This window comes from Lacerta agilis, chromosome 6 (genome assembly GCF_009819535.1).
Source record: "Lacerta agilis isolate rLacAgi1 chromosome 6, rLacAgi1.pri, whole genome shotgun sequence".
Lineage (NCBI taxonomy): Eukaryota > Metazoa > Chordata > Lepidosauria > Squamata > Lacertidae > Lacerta > Lacerta agilis.
Window position 1 is genome coordinate 48,007,948 of NC_046317.1, and position 24,814 is coordinate 48,032,761.

The 24,814-nt window shown below is 40.4% G+C and overlaps 1 protein-coding gene across 1 annotated transcript; it reads right to left on the reverse strand.

Annotated features, from left to right (window-relative positions):
• Positions 1-310: 310 nt before the first annotated feature.
• GNAI3 (G protein subunit alpha i3) lies at positions 311-24,814 on the reverse strand. The gene is made up of 9 exons (XM_033152476.1): positions 24,601-24,814; positions 15,688-15,730; positions 14,786-14,927; positions 12,790-12,947; positions 9,103-9,231; positions 5,053-5,182; positions 4,364-4,517; positions 1,590-1,802; positions 311-1,482 (listed from the first exon to the last, which is right to left on the reverse strand). Exons 1-8 carry the CDS (start codon positions 24,716-24,718, stop codon positions 1,612-1,614), a joined length of 1,065 nt encoding a protein of 354 aa, XP_033008367.1. The 5' UTR covers positions 24,719-24,814; the 3' UTR covers positions 311-1,482; positions 1,590-1,611.

A 24,814-nucleotide genomic window follows, 5' to 3' on the forward strand; every position in this document is an offset into this window, starting at 1 on the left:
ATCATCATTCTTGGTAACAAACAAACAGGCATAAAGAAATGCTTTAGAAAATTATTGCTGTATCTTGCTGATATGACTTAATGGTAGAAATAACTTACCACAATTCTCAGCCTTATCTGTGTCAACAAACAGAAAATACCTGACACCAGAGTTCTTCAGGAAACAAGACAGGAAAGTTTCAGTTATTTATATGAAAAAGCTAATCCAGCTAACTAAAATCTTTATTTACAGAACCTGGAAATGCTATTAAGAGAGACTGACAAAGATCCCTAGATCATTTCTAGAAATGGCTCCAATAAAGTGAGGAACATTAAGATTTTTAACTCACCATTTTAATATTGCCAATAACTACATCAGGTTGAAACTGTACATGACAAATTGGAAAAGAGTCTCAATGTAATGGTTTCAGCAAATAAATGTACTGACTCGGGTTAATAACATCACTACAGTAATAACAATGGCAAACAGGAACTTGGCACCACATTTACAAAGTAAAAGCATGCGGTTGATACATTTTTGAAATCTCCTATGAGAAAAGGCCCTGGTAAATGCAGAACAAATTGCACTGGCTACAAAACTCCCCACTGGTTTAAGACCAAACACACACACAAACAAACAATTAAGTGGTTGATTAAGTAGCTTTGTAGCAGCACTCTCTCCCCACCCCCTGCAGTTTGTAATTTTACAACTCACCTTTCTACCTAGAAGCCAATTCAGGCATTTCATGTAAGAAGATTTCCATCTGCTACATTAGTAGCACACTCAGTGATTTGGTAATCAGCATAAACTAGGCTAACCCCCTCCCCCAGCCATTAAGTCAGACAAGACTTATTACCCTGCTAAAGGAAATCTCTCTTTTGGGGGTGGGAGCACCTAACAGTGTATGTAGCAGGCTCATAACATTATACATTAGAAGAAGCCATTGCTTTGGCCATAAGAATCCTAAGGCCCTTTTAAGTAGTTGCAGTTACTGTATATCAAGTTCTGACCATACCAAGTTTTAAAAACAAAAGGTTCCTGCTAAGAGGAATACTTTCTGCGTGATCTGGTCACAATCATGTGCATAGTTAAGTGTTTTTTGTTTGTTTTTAAAACAAGTCTGTTTGCAAATAAGGAAATAAAATTTAGTAAATATATAGTTTTGATGGAAAAACCTTAAAAACAGAGCGGCGGTGGCTTATTAAAGAAAGAAAGCTACATATTGAAGGTCTGGGATCTCAACTTCGTAACAGCTGTACATATTTGAGACTATGCAATCCATATGATGCCTGGATGATTTTAAAAAAATCACACTTAACAGTAGTTCCATTTTTGGAATTTTAACTTCCGCATCCCATATCAATAAAAAGGTCCCTAGTACAGAAGATTGTGCTAAAGAATGCAAGGATTTTTGCATGCTGTTTTCATTCCCCGGTCCTGTTCATGCTTGCAGCTGTCCCACAAGGCAGCAAATAAACAGTCCAGTTCTTAAAACGCAACATCCTGAAATGGAAATAATTTTATTTCATTAGGTGAAGTTCATGTTATAGCCAGGCAGCTGCTTATGCAATGCAAAAGCTCAGAAGAGACTACAAAGTTCATAAACTTACATTTCACTGTTACGCTCTCTTTTTAGTAGAGTCCACATTCTTTCAGGTTGTTTTTAATTATAACATCTGTAACAGCATCAAAAACAAATTGCACATTCTTTGTGTCAGTGGCACAGGTGAAATGGGTGTAAATTTCCTTGGTGTCTTTTCTTCGGTTCAGGTCTTCAAACTGGCACTGAATGTATGCAGCTGCCTCTTCATATGTATTAGAACCTGGAGGGGGGAAATGACAACTTCTACTAACTAACACCACTTTAAGGACTTGCAAACAGACTTTACAGGCCTTTGAAAAGAAAAGTAACTGTTTCCAGTCATCACACTTTGCCATCATTTTAGGCAAAATAAATGCACCTAGACTTGGGAAACTGTGTCTACACCTCTTAGTTGAAGCAATCACAAAATAAGTAGTTCATTTTAAAGAAACACAATCACAGCTCGATTTCCCCAAACAGGGCATATGCAAATCTTTTGTGATCAGAAAACTTTACCATTTATTTCTTTGCTTCTTTAGTGCAAATAGTGCTGCAGTTACTGGGTGCCATGAGTGAAGTACTACATTGAATCAGATTGAGTTCAAGAGCCACTCAGTGTCTTTGGTGTGCAGGCAACTCAAAATCAAAAGAAAAGAAACAAACCCCAACATGGGCTGAAAAAAAGGAGATTTAATTTACGGAAGTCCTCCAATGTAGTTGTTACCTAACAAGCTTCAAGTGTAACCACTCTTCAGAGGCAACTAAAAACGTATTTAAACCCTACTATTTTAAAAAACACACACACACACACACACACACACATTTAGTAGCTATTTGTATTGGAGCTAATGAGTAATGGTAAAATGTTTTGAAATGAGATATATATTTCATTTCATCTTAACGTTATACATTTCACGGTTATAGGTAAATTGATTTTTTTTTAAATAACTGCCTCTGATTAAAAGTGGTCAGACTCCTTTCTTAGTAAGACTAACTGCAAAGTGAGGTGCTTTCATTAATAAAACATAGAACTGTAGAATTGGAAGGGCCCCTGAAGGTCATCTAATACAACCCCCTGCAATGCAGGTGTTGCTTGGATTTTGTGAAATGTTTGTACGTAATGCTATGATTCAGAAAGGCCGCTTACCTCTTAATTGGGCTGGTGGCATTGAGGCCTGGCACTGTTCACTGTCACAATCCCATGGTGGCTGGGTTGGGAGGCCTGATTGGCACATGTGGTCTGAAGACCTTCACGAGTTGGCTGGATTGTAGCCCGCCTGCAAAACAGCCAATCGCAGGCAGGCCACTGTGCAGGACCACCCTGGGGGCGGGACCTCTTGCAACATGTGCGAATCAGGCCATTGTACAACCTGCCCAGGGGCTGCTGGTACAGATGGGATTGTAAATGGAAGAACCAAAATAACCTGATCCTGGGCAGACTTACTCAGTCCAACTGAGTTAGCAGAGCCTGCTCTTCTGTGCAGAAGACTACAGTCTCCAATATATGAATATATGAAGCTGCTTATAGTGAACAGACTATCTAATTTATCTAATCCAATACCATCTCCTTTGTCTGGTAACAGCTTTCCTTCAGCTCAGTTTGGCTATCAGGTATCTCTTTAGCTACAAATGCCAGGGGCTGGTCCTCAGACCTCATGCATGCAAAATATACACTCTGCAACTGAGGCATGAGTCCCTCCTAACCATGTTTTAAAACTGTGTTTATGAAAATGCATGCAAAAAAAAGTGGTACTCGGGTGCCAAAGAACTCTCATTGTTCTTGAAAACCTATTTCTTTCTTGGCTTTTGTAATAAATTATCTTACACTGGTTTTTAAAACTAGCTATTAGCTCCCCCCTCTTTTAGTTTTTAAAGCAATGATTTTTTAAAATTAAAAAGCTGCAATACTTTATAAAATCCAAGAGGCTTAAGAACTACCAATTTCAATTGCAAGAGAACATAAACAGGTGTCATGAATGACAGTACTTTGGACCTAAAGCTGTGGCTTGGGTTTTGACTGCTTATTTATTCCCTGTAAGAAGCATAATTCATCTTTTAAGAGTGTTTGCCTAAAAGGCCTATCCATATATCTCATGCAGTCTGATAATTTCTGATTGGTCTAGACTTCATCATTACAGCTAGAGGCAGAACCATGTGGTTACAGAAGCATAATAGTTGGCTACAAAGCCAAGACACAATTTTTGGACCTCTCTATGAGGAAAATAGCAAACAGTCATGAAGCAGTAATTTGCAGCTGTTGGGACAATCATGACTTGCTTATTCATAGGAAGAAATTCTGTGGAAATAGGACACAACAAAGCAGTGAGGGAAGACTACACTGTGCTACAAATTTTGAAAGTTTGGGCAACAGAACTCACAATGTAGGCCATAATAAATTGCTGGTGATAGGGCATCAGTTTCAGAACTAGGATTATAAAAAATTAATTTTAATGCCGAGAGAAACTACCACTTTCATATCATACATAGTGAAAGGATTCAATTTGGGGGGAAATGTCTAGGTGTCTCCTTCCATCAGAAAATTCAACCTTGGGCTTTAAGAGAGAACATGAAGTATTCAAGCCCTATGACAATAAGTAAACAGAGCCAAGCTAATGCTAACATATCTGTTTTCATCTAGCAGGAACACTATCAGACAGGGATCTATATTTTTTTAAAGGCTGGATAGATAATAGGACAAAGAAAAATATTATGTACATACGGTATACTGAGGTCACAAATACGCATTAAAACAAAAGCAACAAGCTGTTTTCATCCTATTCCCCCCATTATTTTTTACCTTACCTGGGTATTCCGGGTAGCAAATTGTTAGTGGACTCCTCCTTATCTTTTCCTCAAACAGATCTTTCTTGTTTAGGAAAAGAATGATTGACGTGTCTGTGAACCATTTGTTGTTACAAATGCTGTCAAAGAGCTTCATACTCTCATGCATACGATTCTGGGAGGAGGAAAACATCTCGTTGAAAAGGTAATACCCCAGCAACTTTGCATAATCACTAACGAAAACAAAGCTACTAGTGCAAATAATGTGATTTAGTCAAAGCTGATGCTCAGATAAGAAAGTACTAGTAATCATTTGGGCAAATATCAGAACTCCTAAACTTTGGCAAAAATGGGTCACAAAAAGATTTTTCAGTTATCACAATTAGATGATGTTTCACAAAAATTCATCCAGATGCTTTGTTTCCTTCACAGCTAAGAACTACTGTAGTTTTCATATTCAATGGTGGAGGGTGGGAGCAAGGAAGATTTTATTGAACACAGCCTGCCAATTAGTGCTGCTGCCAGCGCTCACTGCAGGAAATTTGAGGAGACATACAAAAAAATGTTTGCTTCTATGCCTTAGTAATTTTCAAAACACAAGTCATTTAAATTAAGTTGTCCTAAACAAACTACATAAAGCTTAAAGTCAGTTTCCACCACAGTTTACGTAATGCAGCATGTAACTAACATTTAACTCTATGGCAACCTACCATTTCTTCGTCCTCAGCAAGAACAAGGTCATAATCACTGAGAGCTACGCAGAATATAATTGCTGTTACGCCTTCAAAGCAGTGGATCCATTTCTTACGTTCTGAACGCTGGCCACCAACGTCAAACATCCTGGCAGAAAGAGAAATTGCTTTTATTATTATGCTACATTATGCCATAAATTACAGTGCTGTGTACAGTGTTGTCAAAAGCACACCATAGGGTTGTTACAAAGCTGAATGACCTATGCTGCTCTAACACTGTTTTACTGAAGAACTGAAACATGCTGATCTTTCCTAGCAAAAACTATCATAAGGATTCTAATAATCAAACAATCACTAAAAGCCAGATGAGTCATTGAGACCACTAGGCCAAGTACCTCTACAACTTGCCTGCTTGCATGAATGCAGAGCTCCCACAATACACTACCTTCCTCCTCCGCTTAGTATTACCTCCACTGGCAAACTCATGCTCTCAAAGTCAAAGCCCATGAGTATGTTCAGTTATGATAATTAGGGATCTCCTAATAATTTGATCATGTGAAATTGTCAGCAGTAGTCACCACATATCATGGTTTCCTTACCACTTCAGGTTAATGAGTGGGAGTCAAGTTGGGAAATAAGAATGATTTTGACATGGGGTAGGATTCAGCAGTGCTATCAATCTGCTTTAGCAGAAACATGTTATTGCAGAGGCTGATAAACTGCTAACGTATGGTATAATTTAGTAATCTTGAGAAATATTTAAGTAGTGAACAGCCCAGGGAAAACATTATTTGTTTATACACTTTGAACAATATGCGTAACTCCAGATAATTTCCAGTGAAGTCTATTGAGCATAGTACTTCATTGGACTGTGCTATAAGAACAAGATTAGCATCTCTTGATAGAGACTGAATGGGCATATGATCCAGAAAATCTAAGAATCACATGAAATAACAGGATCATAACAGCAGCAATGTGCTTTTTATCAAGTATTCAAGGTAAGTGGACTGGGAAGAGGGACCTGTCTACTTCTGTAGGGAAAGGAAATATTTACCTTGAAGTATAAAACTATCCTGCCTCTAACAGCAGTAACGCTGAAGAAAGAACCAAAAAAATAGCAAAATCTCACTTTTGCAATGTGAATTCATATTCTCCAACAGTAGACTATAACAATTTACCCCATATTCAGCACAATGATTTCCTTTTGGAGTGAAAGGTGGCATAGAAAGGAGGAAATGCCACAGCAAAACATAAGGACATCTCTCTTGACATATCACGCAGGTGGGTAAGCTTGCTCAACACAGAGCCTGAATGTTATGCTAGCATATGATGTTTATCACCTTCTGCTGCTTGGGAACAGCATTTTGTTTGGCGGCTGCTGAACAACAATGGCTGATTACGCAACCTCTTGCTGCAGAATGGTCAATGCACTTACAAAGTGGTTTACTGTGGGAAAGCTAACCAGCAGCAAACGTTTACAAGCCATAACACCATAGTGTTGCTAGTTTCTAGTTAAATTTCCCCTAAAGGGTAATATGGTCTTATTTTATGTTTAGCTGAACCGCACAACAAGCCAAACATTAAGACTGGCTAGCTTAAATGAGGAACCTACTTAAACAACATACGCGCTGCTGTGTCCACATAATGCATCAGGAATTCTTTAAGAATGAGTTAAACCCTCCCCTTCTGTGATTCTGCATTTAGGAGTTCTGCATTTAGGAGGATAGAATTAGATATAAGCACAGAAAAGAAAGAAAGAAAGAAAGAAAGAAAGAAAGAAAGAAAGAAAGAGAATCTGCCTTCCACCCCTCCTATCAGCTTGTGTATGAGATTATTTAGTAGACAAAAATCCCACTGCAGGAATGGATACAGGAGTCCTATTTAGTCTTCTTTGTTCTTATGGCTGTGCTCTTGACAGCTTTTACTGCCTCACCTACATTGGGGTGGCCAGCCTCCGGATGTTGTTGGGACTCCAACTTTCACCAGCCCAACAGTATGGACAATGGTCAAGGATTATAGTCCAACAGCTGGAGGGCACTATGTTGGCTACCCTGACCTATATTCATACAGCAAACAAAGCTGCCTCCCAACTCGGTTAGGCCCTCTGGCAAAGGTGTAAATAAGGCAAGACAGAAAATGATATGCTGCTTTAGAAAAAGTCTTAAAATACTCACACCCTTCTTTAACTGGTAGTTTAACAGTCAGAACGTGCTATCGAGCTGTGCCACAATTTACAGCATTTTGTAACTAGTTAATTATCATTACATCTGATCTTGGATACTACATACCAAAGCAATTTTGGGCAACTAATTCATATACTAGAAAGGTGAGAAGCCAAGGAGCTCCAAAAATGTTTTATTTAAGTTAATAATTTAAACAGAACTTAAAAACTGTAGTAACAACTGCTGGTATAGTCCAGTTCTACATATGAGGAAAGAAGACTTCAGATAACGTTACGAGAAGGGAAGAGAGGTGTTGAACTGCCCAAGTCCAAGGCTCAATTTACTGGACCAGAGTGCAGAAAAGCAGATTTGATCCACTAGTTATGTCACACTCATCTAATACAGCATATATATATATTATGGAGTTTTTCTCATTCATCCTCTATATATGTGGGGGTCATTATTCCCACTTTACATATAGAGAACACAAGCTCATCCACGATAAATTTTCCAGAGCCATACCGTGATGTCCAGAACCAAACTTAACATGACATTCACCCAATCCTAACTTCCTTGGGTTTGTTTTTCATTTTTGCTGTGCATTTATAAAATAAACACAACAGTATTCTTAAGCAATATCCCAACCAACTGGAGTGCAATTAAAAGACATGTGCAAGTGAGCCTTGTCAGCAGAAATCCAAGCATAGGTAGTAACTCATTTTGCCATATATAAAATTCTTTATTAAAACATTATTATTATTATTATTATTACTACTACTACTACCTTCTATCAAGATAAAGCACTGTAACTAGGCTATGGTGGAGCATATGATCAGAAATGAGTATTTATCTAATAGCACGGTGGCAGGTAGAGGAATACTGGGTTTCAATGCATCCTTATGGCTGGCATGAAGGATAGGAGGCAACAGGGGAGAATTCATACTTAAAAGGATACTGCCTAGGTCAGGCCCATTCTGTTAAGGTGGATACGTATTCATAGAGCAGGGCTCCTTACACTTTCCTCCTTTAAACCTCAGACAGTGTGTCTAACATTTCTCTGAATTCTATGACCTCTATAGCAAGGCCCCCACCCTATCACAAAACATGGTGGCATCTTGCAGCAGGAGGGATGTGAGCTCTTACCAGTCCCACTATATATACTGCAAGGCACTATATTTTACAGAGACATGGGACGTGATGGAAGTTATAGTCAAACAGAGCCAAGGGACTTTAAAGGCTGCATTTAAAGAGCATATGGCAATCCCTGTAGGGGTGATCAATAAAGATGGTGGCAAGCTACATTGAGGTACATGGGTTGCAAGTCTCAAATTACTACGCATGTATTCCAGGGGGAAATACACATCCCCTGTCCTACATCAAGCTCTATAAATGGCAAGCATTTAAACACCTGTGCATGCTTCCGGCCAATGTTCTGTTCTACTGACTGGTTAGTACTCTCTCTACACAGTTTTGCTGAAAAAGCCATGCACATTTCACAGAGCCATGTTAATTTCAGTTCCAACTGCAACACGGGAAAATAAACACGTGGCAAATTGAAACGTCGGTATGGTGGGGCTTTCAACAAATAATGTAAAACAGTAGTCAGTATCCTTTTAGTATATATGCTCCTATAAAGGAAGGGTTCAGTACCTGTGTCTGTGATCCCAACATAAAAGCAGCTGAAAAGAACAAAACAATGAAAATAAAAAAGTGAACTGATACCAAAAATCTCCAGCAAGAATAGAACTGAAGGACAGAGATACTTTACACTGTGTGAAGCCAAAACCAAATTAAACCTGCACAACATGCACAGAAGTAAAAGTCGTAAATTTTACACCACAACCCAAAGAACAGTGGAGTGATAGTAATATGCAAATGGGACCCTACAACCCACAACGTAACTCACTTAAAGTATAAGTCCTTGAAAGTGAAGTGCGTTTCTACAATGCCTGTTGTTTTCACTCTGGTCCGTAGAACATCTTGCTGAGTTGGAATGTAACTTTGCTGGGATATTCTGTCCAAGTCATTAAGGTAGCTAAAGGGGAAAGAGAGATGGAGAAAGGAGATAAAAACATTTTTATCCACTCTCTTGGACTAAGGCACAATTTTTGTGAGCTACTCCTATATTCTTTTTCTATGCCTTATTCTCATCTAGAGAAAAATCAAAAATTCTTCTGCAATGTTATTTTTCTTCTTCACCTTCCAGGGTGTCATGACTGTCATATAGTTGTAGATTACTAGAAACCAGTTAAGCACTGCCTTTACTGGATGTAACTGTTGAAATTTATTCCATGTTAACAAAGTTACGTAAGTTTGCAACCTCAGTTGAAACTGGAGCCAATGGATATATTTTGGGTTCTTTATGAGAGAGCTACATTAAGAGCTGCCTTAAAATGTACAGTGGTGCCCCGCTAGATGAATGCCTCGCTAGACGAAAAACTCGCTAGACGAACGGCATTCGCTAGCGGAAGGCTGCCCCACAAGACGAAAAAGTCAATGGAGCTGCCTCGCAAGACGAAAAAAAACATTTTTCCGGTGCGGAAACCTCCGCGCTGCATTGCCGCTTCGCTAGACGAAAAATTCGCTCTACAAAGACACTCGTAGAACGAATTATTTTCGTCTAGCGGGGCACCACTGTAGTTTTAAGATACAGGCTTAATGCTTTCCAAAACATCGTTAGCAATGTTCACACTATAAATTCTCGAGTTTTACAACAATCAGTAAATATAATAGCTTGAGCCAAAGTAGTCCCTAATATGATGATGAGAATGTAAACTCCATAAGGCAAGGTCCTGTCTTTTTTGCTTAAGTTATTCAATAAAGAACATTTATATAAATGGTGCTTATTTGAAACATTAAAAAAGAGTTATAAGATATACATGTAGGAAATGCAATGTAGAAAGAATCGATAGTTACCTCTATATTGGCGGGCAAAGGGGAGAAATACAAGACACAAATTAAAGAGTATGCACTATAGATTGGTAGGATTGCAAGCTTGAGGTATGTATCATTGCCTGAGTTGCTGTGATGAGAGAAACTCCATGGAGATTGGTAGGAAGTTGAGTGTTACGCAGCAGTTAAGAAAAGTGAGTGACTAGACTATGTCCCCAATTAAAATCTTAGCTCAGTCACTAACTTGCTGGTTAACTTCAGGCAAGCCACTATCCCCCAACCTCACGGATCCTCACTCAGTAACAGGTCTACATTAAAAGGGTTGTTGCAAGGAGTGACAACTATACACAGTACTTGAAATCTGAGGATATTTCCTCTGTCAGTCTTCTCCAACATGGTGCCCTCCAGATATTTTGGACTAAAAAGTGTGCAGACTCAGGGTGTTGAGTGGTGTAGTACAAAAGGTATGGAGGGCACCAGGTTAGGGAAGCTTGTACTATATGATTAGGTATTAATATTAGGTAATGCTCCCATTCCCCATGGTTTCTTTTTACAAGTATCTATGACTTTACTTACTTCTAAAGATGCGTAAAGAACCAACAGACTTTTAAACCAGTCTTGAAAATCACAATGTGCTGGAACCAAGGATGAAATACAGTAGCTTGCCCTAAGGGTACCATGAGCTTTATCAGTTAAACAAGATTTGAATCTGGGTTATCCACATCCATATCCAACACATTAGTTACTATATAGTACTCTGGCTCCAGCTTACCGGTAGCTTTCTCCTGCAGCAGAAGGAAGGGCAGCCTTATTCTGCACTGCCACTTAACTGTATTTTACAGCTAAACCTTTTAACGGAGAGCCCAGTCTCATCTGGTTCTATAAAGTCTCACAAAGCAGTAAGATGACTTAAATGTAACTCAAAGAATATAATTACTGTCTTGAGATGCTATTCCTTTGCCGAAGCAGATTCCTGATTAGGGTTTGATGTTAACAAATTATCTAGGGAGGGCAAAGTTTATGATCTCATCTTCTTGTAATAAAAATACTTCTGCTGGGAAACAAAGATCCTGTGACCTTCCATGCTATACTTAAACTACAGCTATGTGAAACAGTACTGTAACTTTATTTGTTATTTCATTCATTTATACCTCACTTTTCAGCCCACACTAGAAGGAAGAGCGTGTTGTCCTGCTTTTAGATTAGGCAATGGAAAAGCAACCTGAAACTAAAACCAAAATTTGAGTGGATTAAATGAAAACTCCAAGCAACTGGCTACTTCAAGTCCTGAAAACAGTTAAGAGCTTCATTTGAAAACAAGAAGCAGTGAATTATTTAAACAGATGATATACTCTCTTTCCATGCAGGTTAGTCATCTGTATACAGTATAGTTACGTTTCAGCAGCAAGCTCTAAAAAAGTAAAGCTGGTTTAGATCTACCTTATCTGGTAGTACAAAGAGTTGGTTCGGCAAATTATCAACCAGCAAGGAATTAGTGATTTTATTGCCCTCGTTCTATGATATGCTGCATACATTGGTATAAAAAATAATAATATGTATCTATCTCAAAATAGATATTCCACAGGTTCTTAAGAATATCTTGGTTTAAATTACTGGCAAATGCAAATAAAACCATTGTTCTACAAAAGGGGGGGCAGCAATGCCAAGGAAAATCTATTCAAGAATGATACTTGTTCCCTATAATCATAGCCAGCTTCATACTGCTGTTATGGGTATAAATGGCTTCTTTTATTGTGACTTCAAGCTAAATAGTCGTACCTCTGGATACGGAATCTTTGGGTTACGGTCACGGCAAACCCAGAAGTGTATACTTTCGGGTTTCACCCCGCGTGCATGCACAGAAGCACACCTCTATTTCAGGATGTGAACGAACCCCCAGAACGAATTAAGTTCATATCTGGAGGGTCCACTGTAAAGGCAAAAAAAGTCTCCAGGAAGTGTTGCAAACACCTATACCCTGAGAATATTAAGAACTGTTCTGGAATGAAATAATAGGTTCATGCAGTGTCCAAAGAACTGTTGCCACTCCTCAATTGTCCTCAGTGACCAAGTTTAAACAAATGACAGGCCACAGTCTTTCCCAGTGCTACCTGAAGATGCCCAGGACTGAACCTGGGACTTTCCGCATACAAAGTAGATGCTCTACCACCAAGCTACAGTCCTTCCCCAAGTTCAGACAAGAGAAAATAAACACAGAGAATTGGGGAGATGACATTTTTTGTCAAAATAAAAAAGATTAGTACCACTGTTTTTGAGAAGGAGATATCAAGATTGCCATTTAAGGCAGGTTGCCAAGCATCCAGTATACCATAGACAAGAAAAGTGAGTGGTGTTGGGACAGATGGCTCCACCCTTTCCTTTGACCCACAGAACTCGCTTTAATCAGTTAAGCATAATTGATGGAATCTTCAAAGCCAAGCCTTCATTAACTGTTCACTGTCCAGTTTGTCAAGCTTAAGGAATTTTCCTGAAATGCATTTTAACATCCTCACATCAGGTTTCCTCACAGCTTTTTGAGAAATACCACAGAAATTATTTGGGAGTATTCATCGCTCTTGCCATAATAACTCTGCAAAATAAACAACAGTTCTGATAAAACAAGTATAACACCTATGTGGGTGGTTAAAAGAGCATGAGTTTATCTGTGAAAGTGCTTAAAATCTATAAAAAGCATTCTTACTAGGATGCAGAATCATTAAGCTGATATTCCCTTGATCTGCTGAAGCATGCTTGGACCCCAGGATCTCTCCATAACCGCTTAATCACGCCTGCCAGTTCAGGAGTCATGACTCCCTCCTCTGCACTTCCAGCTAGTACAAACAACTGGCGAGCATCATCCTGCAGAAGAAGGCAAATTAAACACTGCTGTTATCATGTGCAGTATAATAACATATGCTTAACAACCAACATTAGGGGAAGTATTTCAATGCAAGTTTACAATGGTATGGTTGATTACCACAACCACCAGCAGCAGTTTCCTTCTCTGAAATGTTACTTCAAAACAACCAATTGCTAACTGAACAAACCATTATTTGATGTGCATCACAACCAGAATTCAAAGAATCAGCTATGCTGATCAGAACTACCAAAAATGAAGGTATACTGCAGTCTGATATGACAGTTGGGAAACACGCTCATCCAATAAAGAGCTTTGGGACACCTTAAAGATTTATTTATTATTGGAGATATCCAGTGTTGCACAAGCAGACCTGCTCATAGAATTGGACTTCCTCTTCTTTTCCTCCCTTCTGGAGCCCTCTGTGCCCCACAACCCTCCAGAGCAGATCTGCAGTGGGAGACTACAAGAGGGAGAAGAGGAAGCCCCATTGCATGAGCAGATGTCTGTTCTACTAGTGAACAGACACAACTGGATGTTGCCCTATGGCATAAGCTTTTGTGGACTACTTTAAATATTACTACTCAGCTATGAAACACATTGTGATAAGAATGGCAAGAGCCAAAGAAATAATAAAAGCTTATGCTTATGAATTAAAAAGTTTTAAAGCTGCAAAACTAGTAGCTGAGCACTGTCTTAAGCTGGGAAAAGAGCAATTTAAGCAAAATAAGTATCTGCAAATACAAGAAATATAGCTTCAAATTAGGAAAAAGAAGTTGAATTTTTTGAAATAGATGCTCATCAACTGCATACCAAACTAGTTTTTTAAATCATGGATAATTAAAGTTTTAAAGCAAGTATGGGGAAGCTCCAGTTTCTGGGACTAAATTGTCCAATCAAATCATGTTCACCTTTCCCAAGTCTTATGTCATCTATGGCGTTAGGTGCAAGAAACTTCAAGCCTTGACTAAAATGAATAACTGGGAGCACACACTACATGTGGTTGGTTGTAAGCTGCTTTGGGTTGTCTTGGGCAAGATAAAGCAACTAAAAAATTGAAATAATAATAATCACCAGCTTGAATTTAAATGGGGGAAATGACTGATATACAGGAAGATGGACAGTTTCAGCAAGGTGTTCTCCTACTTAATTATACAAAACAGTACTGATAGATTAATTAAAGAAGCACAGTGGCAGAAGCTACAAATTTGTCTAACATGTCTTGAGCTGTTTAAGAGATCACAAAAGAACATTCTCAGAGGTTGACAGCACTTATTTATTTAAGGGATTTGTACCCCACCCTTCAATGTTTACATGTCCAGGGAAGCTTACATAAGACTACTAGTAACATAAAAACCATTAAAAACAGTAATAGCTATAAAACAGCAGAGAGCAAACAAACCCACATTTTAACAGAGATTTCGAACTAGAACAGAATGCATCTAAAAGTTAATTAAGAGCTTGGGAGGGGGGAGAGAGTCAATGCTTGGAGCTGAAAAGACAAAGTACACACCAGCACTTCTAACATAAAAAGACCTGCTTCCCAGTTACCACCCACCACCTAATCATCTGAAAGCAGAAGTCCAGAGAAAGCCCTCAAAGATCTTAATGCACTGTCAGGTTCACATGGGAATGGGTAGTCCTTTACATCTACTGGCAACATTACAATAACATCAAAACAACAAGAACACAGTTTACCAACTCCTCACATTTTTTGATCAAATGTATACGCATAAACACATGATGGTAGTGGTATTTCCACCACCAGTTTAATAGACAAGCACTTTATTATCATTACTACTAAATCAGTAGTAATTTTAAATCAATACAATACACTTACAGCTCTGGCAACTTCACCAAAGTCTATCTTTAGTCTTCCCATTGCTCTTATTATTGCAATGATGGATTGGATAGTATTGCTGTAGACAACCACTTTATACTGTCTGCATTCTTCCTCTGAATAGCCATCCTCATGAATGATTCTGAAAAAGAAATAAATACTAACCAGTTGGTGCTTTGCCCAGAGTGGGGAAATCCCCATTCAGCCATTAGGCTAGGTACTGAGCCCGTCACTGTCAGTCAGACTAACCCACATCACAGAGTTGTTATAATGATGAGAAGGGGGAAAGAGAACCCTACATCCCCTCATTGAGAAAGGGCAAGACAAAACAGTAACAAATAAAATTTTATTCCTTACATTCACCTAAACGTTTTGGGTTGTAGTTTAACTATTGCCAAGATAATGGGGCTTTCTTGGCTCTTGTTTCCCCTGCAGTCCCTTTGTCCTCTCAAAAACTGTTCCCTGGGATTGGGGAATCCTCTGGAATGAGGTGGGATGTGGAACAGGGGCTGCAGCAGGAAGGATGAACCAGCAAAAAGTTCAGGGAACCCCACTCCCTTGCACAAGCTGAAGTACCATCTACTTGTGCAATAGCACATTAGCATACTTCACTAGCACAATGGGCAAAGCACCAAGAGAGGATCATGACAGGACTCAATAGCTTTGTAACCTCACAGCCCCCCGCCCAATAAGACATGTGCACCAACAGCACAATGTGACAAGAAAAGGAGCAGCATACAAACTTTCAAATCCCCAGATGTTCCCTTACACTGCCTTCATGGCAGGGGGAAGTGGGGAATAACAGAGCTCTTTCAAACCCTGCGAAGATCCTCCATGTACAATTAATTTCTGCAGTATAATTGGATTAGGTACCAGTCTAAAAGATATGCCGCTTTACTTACTTCATCTGTTTCACAATGGTGCTTTTACCAGATTCTCCAGCACCTATAAAAATAAATAAGCAAACCTGTTTTAATTTGATGCAGAAATTGAGAAAGCAGAATCTTGGTGAGTGAGTTCAAAATTTAACTATTTTTCTATATCAACAACCATCTGTTCCAGAAGCTTCCATGCACCAGTACACTACATACAATTTAATTCCCATGCCTCTTAGCAACAGCTGCAAGTAATCTTTGGCAGTTTAAGCCTCATTGGAAGTCAGGATTTACAAAATGAACATCTGCATTCTTTATACAAATAACTGGGATACCTACATATGTATACAGGATTACCCATCACCTACTTATAAATGCTTCTCATACTTCCTGCAGCAAAACACTACTGATCTCTCAAAGACTGTCAGATACATAAAGACCAAATAATTACGTGTATAAAACACTTAATCACACACTTCCATTTGTGTGTACATGTGACAACACAGATGTATGCCTAAAGCCCACAGCAGCATATACTGAAGTTTTGAGTTTCTAAATTTTTGCATGGTTAGTACTGAACTATGAAACATGAATTCCCCAAGATTTCAAAGAAGGGTCATAAATCGTTGGCAGAAGGTCCTAAATTCAATTCTACATCTACAGGTAGGACTGGGGGAGAGACCGTTATCAGAAATCCTAGAGAACTGCTTCCATACGCTGTAGATAATACTGAGTAGGATAGCTCAATGGTCTGGCTTAGTATAAGGCAGCTTCTTATGTGTTTATAAATTGAATGTTGCTACTTGTTTACATACTTCAAAATCCCTTGGCTATAACCCTAGCAATTACTTTTCCCCAAAGACAAGAAGGTTGTCTCTAAAGTGTATTGCGCAAACCAAATAAAAGTCTCTGGATGGGAAGAGAAGCTTGCATGTATTTCATCAGCAGTTGCTTTTGCTTCTTAGAGCCAACTCTCAATTGCTATGCCTCTGAGCCACTCCTAATCATGTGGAAATAATATACTGTTTAAAATATTAACTCCCTTTCAGGTGGCAGATCACATACCAAGCTGCTTTTAAGTTCTGCTACAAGAAGAACAGGATTTTCTTTACACTGGCGTTGTGCTGCCAAATGAAGTCAGAACGGAATAGTAGGGAAGGATACTGTAAGCATTGTGTCCAAATTTTCAGGATCCAGGTCTTAAGACCACAATTACTGGTGAACTGGGTAGCATGATGTATACAGAAAAAAACGACAATAGCTTCAGTAGTGCATTTCACATTAATTTCTTATTTTTAAAAAGCAGCCTTCTATTGTCAAAGCAAGCAAACATATTCTACTCATGACTTAACTAGATAGCATTGGGTCCCAAAGATACACTGACACCCAAAACTGAACAAAAGTTAGTGCTTTGTTTAGATTATGTTTGTGAAACCCTTGGCCCTCCAGATGTTGTTGAACTACAACTCCCATCAACCCTGGCTACTGGCCATGCTTGGGGGGACTGATGGGGTTATAGTTCAGCAACATACAGTGGGCCAAAGCTTTCCCACAACTGGTTTAGATATTTTAAAAGACTAAACAGATGGGATATTTTACAGGAAGATGAATTTGCAGCATTGTTTATGAAAAGGTTCAGTATAGATTGCTCCTCAATTTGAAAACCTGATGAAGAAGAGCTCAAACACATTTCAGACTCTGGGGCAACAGCCTCAAGATATGAATGACCCAGCATTAGATTTTTTATGTGTACAGATCTATGTAAGATTTCTTACATTTCCAGGAACCTGGAATATTCCTTAGCTCTGTTCCACTTCTCTTAGGCCTGAAATATTTATTACAACTGTGCAGGGGAAGGACCCCAGCTATCATTACTTTCCTGCAAAACAAAGTCAGGAGGGAGATGACTGCAACCAAAAAGGAACGGGCAATAGAAGCAGTGCTTCACATTTTGCAAACATGGATCAGGGACCCAGACAGGGGAGGACAGAGTGCGACTTTGCAAGAAAAAGCCAGCAAAAAGTGGAAAGTTTAAGGACTCCCCCCCCCCCCCCCGCTTCTACACTGCAGTCACTCCTTCGGAAGTGACTTTGCAGAGAAGATACAGCAGTTGGGGTTTTATTATGCAAGGTGGCTTCATCGTGAGTAGTTGTGGCATTTTTCCTTAAGTTCCACCTCAAAACAGAAGGAATAAAATTACAGTCAACTTGTTCTAAAGAGGAAAAAGCTTTAGTTAATAGAAATAGTAATTAGATGAGGTTCATGTTGCTACATTAAACAGAGGTTTTACCTAGCTAGGTTCCCCTTCTTTTAAGAAAGCTTAGTTGCAGTGAAAGATAATATTACTACTCAAAGCCATGGCACAAAATTAGCAGGTACTTTTTGAGTATACTACATGTACGCACAATGACTATAATATGCATGCTTTTTATCATTTGTGTAGATCGTGGGGATTATGCCAAGGCAGAAAAAAAAATCAGGTACAAATGCCCCCTAGCTCTCCATGGTGTGTGCCTGCAGTCAAAAAATGTCATCCATTCCTCACATGTCACAGGGCTCCACACTGTATATTCATTAATTTTATAAAATATGAAGCAGCCTGAAAATTCACAGAATTATTCCATTTATGTATAATTGTTCCCACTGAAGTGAAGGAGGCAGAACCTATTTACTGTACTGTGGTTCAACTGGCTTGTGAACTACAAGTTATACTGAACCAGACAAATAATATACATTATTTGAGTAGACAGGTCAATGCAACTTCTTTAAATTTAGCTATTTACGGCAATAGGAAAACCACGCAATAACTATACGTCAGCTTAATGGAGTGGCCCTTCATTAAAGTGTTTTTCCTAGAGGCAAAACAATAATGGAACAATAGAAGTGTTGTTTGGAGCAGAGAGATGTGGGGAGGATAAAGGAGGGGTAATAGCAGCATTCTCTCAGTTGCATAGATTCCCTTTATCCTTGAAATCTTATGCAGTTAACCTTAGTAACTGGCCAGTTACTAAGGATCAAATGCCAAAGGACTGAAAATGTGTCTACAATGCTACCTCCTCAACTAAGTATTATGTATTTCAGAAGCTTGAAAGACATCTATTAGTTGCTGACTGTTGGTAAAACGCCAAATAATTTATTCACACTTTGGTTGAAAGTGAATTTTGTACTTGCCCAATTGTGCTAATTGTGAGACAGACTAGAGTATTGTTTGTGGAAAAGTAAGTGACCTTTGTATGACCAGAGAGAAAGAAAGACAAATTATGATCACACAATTCAACAGTTTACGTAACTGCTTCCAGAATACCCCCCAGCACAAAAAAGTAAATCTCACCAAGGACATACAGAACACTTTACCACTCCATCTGAGGAGCTCTGTTTAAAGACCACCAACACACAAATACAACAGGTATCAGGCATTGTGAACAGCAGCATAAAGAAAAAACCTTCCTAAAAGAATACAGTATCATTTTGAACTGGCGGCTGGTGAATGTTACAGTATTGCATAGTGTAATAAATCCGGATGAAGATGGTGCAAGAGGGCCTTTCTCAAAGAAGCCTACATGACTGGGTGCAAAACTGTCAGGATATTGAAATTAACCAGAAATTTATGAAATTAATGAAGGTTTGGCCTACATCAAAGTCATGGTTTGACAAACCATGGGTTAACCACAAGTTGTCCCACAGACAAAGAAACCATGACTTATTTCTCCAAAGTCGGTTTGTTTTCCAGCTGCTTTTGCCTTTGACCACCCCACCTCAGACATTTGCCAAACAAACCACACTAAAGGAAGGGTGCTTGGTTAGTATGTCATGCAAAGCTGAAGTTAGAACATGTCAACAAATCATGGCTTCATAGTGTGACTTGTTGGCAGTTAACAAACCATAGTTAAGTTGTTGGGCATGGTTCACACACAATGTTCAACCATGGTTTAATGGCCAATGGCTTAGTATTATGTGTGAATCAGTCCTATACGACTAACTCTGAGGAATACAAGGAATATTTCATTATGTAAACACAAGTGATTTTATGTTCACCGATTTCTTAAAAACAGCAACTAAAACCATTTCCTTGTTGCATGTGAATTTTCAGTAGTTATAAACACACAGTCAAGTGAAGCGAACAAATTACCTTGCTCATCATTCCTTCACTGCAGGCTTTACTATGGCAATAGCACCATCTATACAGAAAACGTGATCTTTTTTCTTAGCAACTGGTGTTCAAAGACATGGAGCCTCTAATCCTGGAAGCATCTTATAGCCATCATGGCTAGTAGCCATTGATAGGCTTATGCTCCAAGAATTTGTCTATATCCCTTTTAAATCCATCATGTTTATTAAACAAAATGAATATTCTGCAAATCATAAACCATCTGTGGACCGACACTAATTAATGTACCCATGAACCTCTGGTTGTATTGTTTGGATAATACAAGGAAATGAATTTGCACACATGTGCATGCACACTTACCCCACCAAGTTCAGTAATAAACTTATATGTAGATTGATCAAGACTAGCTCCTTCAAATTAAGACTATGCCATACTGTCAAGTGGAGTTTTGGTTTTAAAATAGTATTGATTCAAAGCCATTTATTAAGTCATTTAACCCTATCAATGCAGGAGTGCTCCATAAACAAAGTAGTTTAGTTTAAAGCTCTATTACAGATACTAGGAATTCTATCTTTTCTTCTGAATACATTGCAAGGCAGTCACGCCTTTCCTTTCAGCATTTTTTAAAAATACTGTTTACATGCACAGTTACATGCAAGCTCTGTACACAGCATAAAAACATGAAAGCATTTGGGGTCCTATGAACCAGTTTGTGAACTTACATTCTTTAGCCTGCAGTTCTATACAAACCTACCTGTGATTAAGCCCTATTGAACTCAGAAGAGTTCGCGCCTGAGTAGAAATGTACAGCACTGATCTATCAGACAAACAAGCATAAACAAGCAAATTTGGGATGAAGATTGGTGTAACTAAACTTTGGGAAAGTGTGCTTCCAAATTCCATGCTGCGAAAAAGGAAAGAAAAAGTGCAGAAAAAGAAAGGACAATAATTCTTCTAAGGCACAATGGTAATAAAATTGCCCCCCCAAAGGGTTTTAAATCATGATTCTCCCAATTGAAAATACAGGTTCAGACCTCATAATATTCATAGTATTTCAGTTATGTGTGTGTTCATCATGCTGACTTCCTAATCATAGTTTGTTGGGGTGAAGCAATCCATGAGCAGAGGTTCAGCATAATGCTAAGCATAATTCATGGTTTCTTTCTCCACTAGAAAAAAGGGTAGTGCAAAGCAGGAGTGGCTGGTCTGCACGCAGCTGGGCACAGGGTAGTTTACTAAACCATTAAATTAATGGCTTAACATTACATGCTGACATGGCCACTGTGTGACATAGTTCTTCTAACTTAAATGCAGGCATGGACAACCTTTGGTCCTCCAGAAGATGTTGGACTGTTGGCCATGCTGGCTGGGGCTGAAGGGAGTTGTACTCCAACAACATCTGTAAGGCGACAAATTTCTGATCCCTGTTTTAGTGGTTTTTGAATAATTTTAATTTTAATCTTTCTCATTAAGCCAGTGTTCATGGCAAAGATTTCATAACTGTGATAATTTAAATTGTCCTTTTCTAGTTTTTGCCAGTTCTAAAGTTGCCTTTTTGAAATGGGATGGGTAACAGAGCACAGCATTAACTGTAGTTGTAGCTGATTTTTTTAAAAATACCTTTCCTAATGCAGAATTTTGCATTTTCATTGCCACTGCAATTGACGTCTAGTGGGCTTTGATCACAATGGCCTGATTCACATGCAGTGCTAAGCTAAACTCCTCCCTTGCCATTTTGCTGCTGCACTAAGCTAAGCCATGGTTTACTTAGTATGCCATCTGAACCTTAAGTTTGTGCTAAGCTAAATTAGTGTTATGTGCAAATGAGGACAATACCTCTTTCCACCTCAGTCTAATTAAGGGTTTCTCCCACTGACCCACCCCAGCATGCATGACTTTGCAGTTGAATAAATGATTTTTTTTAATTGATGCAACATTGTCAGTACAGACTAGGACCTAAACTATAAAAGTGCATTAAACAATAACATTTTTAAGAACAAAGACAATAGAACACACAATAAAATGTGGTAATAAATAAAGCATAGTTGTCCAACCAACAAATCTGGATAAACTCTTTAGAAACTCTTCATGGATTGGTTAGGATTGTACTATGCTATACCATACCATCCGCCATTATCTGTAAACATGGCTGTTTATCCCAGACCTCATGGTTGTTTGTAAGCTAAACACCTACTCCTAGGTCGGGGGTCTGCAACCCGCGGCTCCGGAGCCGCATGCGGCTCTTTTGCACCTTTGCTGCGGCTCCGGGCAGGGCTGGTGCGTTTAGTGCCGAAATGTAGGGGGCGCTGCGCCGCGCTGCTGGCCTGCCTGCGCCCACCCACTTCTCTACCTTGCCGGCGGCTGTGCTGCTCATGCGTGCCTTGTTTCGTGCCAGCGCAGGGGCAGCAGCAGACCGCAGCAGCTTCCCTCCTTGGCGCCTGTCCCGGCGCTTGTGTTTGGCTGCTGCTGCTGGAGCTGCTGGCTGCTGCGATTCGCCGAGGCACGACGACTCGACGAGATAGGAGGCAGCTGCGGGCTGGGCCAGGGGCGGCGGGCGAGGGGGAAGCCCTCTTTTAAAAAAGTGGAAGGGCCCGGCTCCAGGACACGTGGCAGTCTGGGAAGGAAAAGGAAGCTAAGCGTGGCCCAACGGGATGAGATGGGCGCGGGAAAAAGCTCAGGGGACGACTGGTCCCAGGCTCTGTTTTGGGGGGGCGCAGACTTCCCTTAAGCAGCATGGCGAAAGGGGCCCGAGCATGGGCGTACCGACGGGGGGGGGCAGGAGGGGGCAGCGGCCCCCCCAGAAGCCCCCTGCCCCCCCTAGAAGTGGGAGTCCCATGGACTGAAAGCAGGGTTTTATCAGCCCCCTGCTTCAGCCCCTCTCAGCTGCCTTGCCCAGCCCCTCTGCTGGCCAATAGTGATTGGGGCAGTGTGCATGCTGTGTGCTTTTGCATAAGTTTGCTAAACTTTTAGGGTTGCATTTGTGCTGTTCATGGGGCGGAAGTATTCTGGGGAGTTGGATTTCCCCTTCTAGATTTGCCCCTGCAGCGTCAGGCGTTCGGACGGTTCCTTTAATACAGTGCTTGTTGTTTGGCTGGGGGGGGGAGCGTTTCGTGATATTTTGCCATTTTGCCTTCATTACCTGCTCTTCATTACCTGTCTAAATTGTGCTATGAGCTTCTGGGTGTTTATATTTTTATGGGCCACAATGGTTTTGCGGCTCCCAGTTTTTTCCCCTCTTCGGAAACGGGTCCAAGTGGCTCTTTTTGTCTTAAAGGTTGCAGACCCCTGTCCTAGGTGAACACCCCCCAACAGGTTTATATTCTCTCAATTAAGAAAATATTTCCTCTGCTTTCTGCTTTGTTGTCCTCCAGTCATTCACTATCTGATCCTATGAGCATTAAGTTTCTTTAGAAAACATTGAAAAGGAACTTCATCACCAAGTTTTTGAAAACTTTGTTTGGAAGCTACCTCTAGTTATAAAATGCATATTTTTAATTTCTTGTTTATCACACCTGCTGTGATTTCTATTTTAGGTTTTTGAAAATCTAAGATTTTGTACTTTAAGAATTGGGTCATTTGTTACTTTTTCTTGGTTGCTTTATTTTAAAAGCCTGAAATTAAATAAATGAATGGCTACATTCATTAATTTAATGAAATAAAGAACTGAAGTGAATGACATCTGGCCTCAGTGACTTAAAACTGACAAATGAAAAGGCAATGCAATTTCAACTTCTGCCACTTGTTATCTAACATAGGTCTTCAGATGCACCGCCAGGAAAAAAAGAAGTTCAGGAGAAAAAGTTCTGGCTCAAAAGCAGGGGGGGGGGATATCTAGAAAAATACCAGGAAGATCAAGTACACTTGTCAGATGCCACTAACAGAAGACAGGTAATCCTTGTGCTCTTTGCTAGAGAGAAACCATTCCACTGTCCCCTATAAGTACAAGACAAACAGCTTGAGGCTAACCCTCTTTCTCACTTTCATGGCAAAGGGGCAAGCTGTCCAAGGTATCAGGGGTCTCTTCCTCCAAACTTCTAGAGAAGCAGCAAAAGGAGCAGGCAGGCACTTGGCATCAGATGCTGCCTACATACTAGTTCTAAGGATCTGTTTCCCTCTCTTTCATTTCATTTTTTGAGAGAGATACTTCTGCAAATATAAAAACCTGGAGGAGGGCCTGAAAAGGGATCTTTAAAACACAAATGCAGAACAAACCCTTATCAACACACGGAACAAACAGCAAGGAGTTTTTTGTGTGATATGAAAGGTAGACCGCTGGCCGTTTTCTCCTTCCTCAAGGTCTACTGCAAGTGGGTGAGTGTGGGGCAACTGCACAACCATTCAAAACCACCATCCTTCAAAGTTCCTTAAACCTGATCGGAAGGTTTCTGTTAAAATAATAATAATTGGGGAAAGCCTAGGATCTTCGCCCACGAAGTTTAGTCGCGACTGACTTCCTGGGATTCGGGCCTTAAGCCTGTAGGACTTTTACTTTTACTACTTAGAGCCTTAAAAAAAAAAATACACACGAAAGCCGTTTGGGTCAGAAAGCGGCAGCTTCACCAAGAGGACCTCTTGGGCTGGGCCGCCTCGCTCCCTCTTGCTCGCGAGTAAGCTGCGGGACGTGCCCGGGAGCCACAGGAGGGCCAGCCAGGGCCACCAACGGGGAGCGCCCGGTTAAGAGAGAACCGGCGCGGGGATAAACCCCCACCTCGGCCTCTCCTCACGGGGCCCGGCTGCCCCGTCCCGCTGCCCCCGCCTCTGCCCCTCGCCCCACCCCGGGGCCGCCGGCGGAGCAGGCCCCGGCCGCACCCTCCTCGCCCGCTTCTCCTTACCGAGCAGAAGCAGCTTCACCTCCTTGGACGCCTTCTCGCCGTCTTCGCGCAGGTTGCGGTCTATCATGCGGCTCCGCTCGGCCGCCGCCTTGTCCTCGGCGCTCAGCGTACAGCCCATGGCGGCGGCGGCGGCGGCGGCGACAGGACGGGAGAGGCGGGCGGCACCTCTCGCTCTCCTCAACGGCCACGGACTCGGGAAGGGAACGAGCTGGGC

Coding starts and splice junctions, on each gene's coding strand:
- GNAI3 (XM_033152476.1), bottom strand. CDS start 24,718: ATGGGCTGTACGCTGAGCGCCGAGGACAAGGCGGCGGCCGAGCGGAGC. Junction 15,731..24,600: donor GGTGAAGCTGCTTCTGCTCG/GTAAGGAGAAGC, acceptor TTATTTTTATAG/GTGCTGGAGAATCTGGTAAA. Junction 12,948..14,785: donor TTGGTGAAGTTGCCAGAGCT/GTAAGTGTATTG, acceptor CTTCTTCTGCAG/GATGATGCTCGCCAGTTGTT.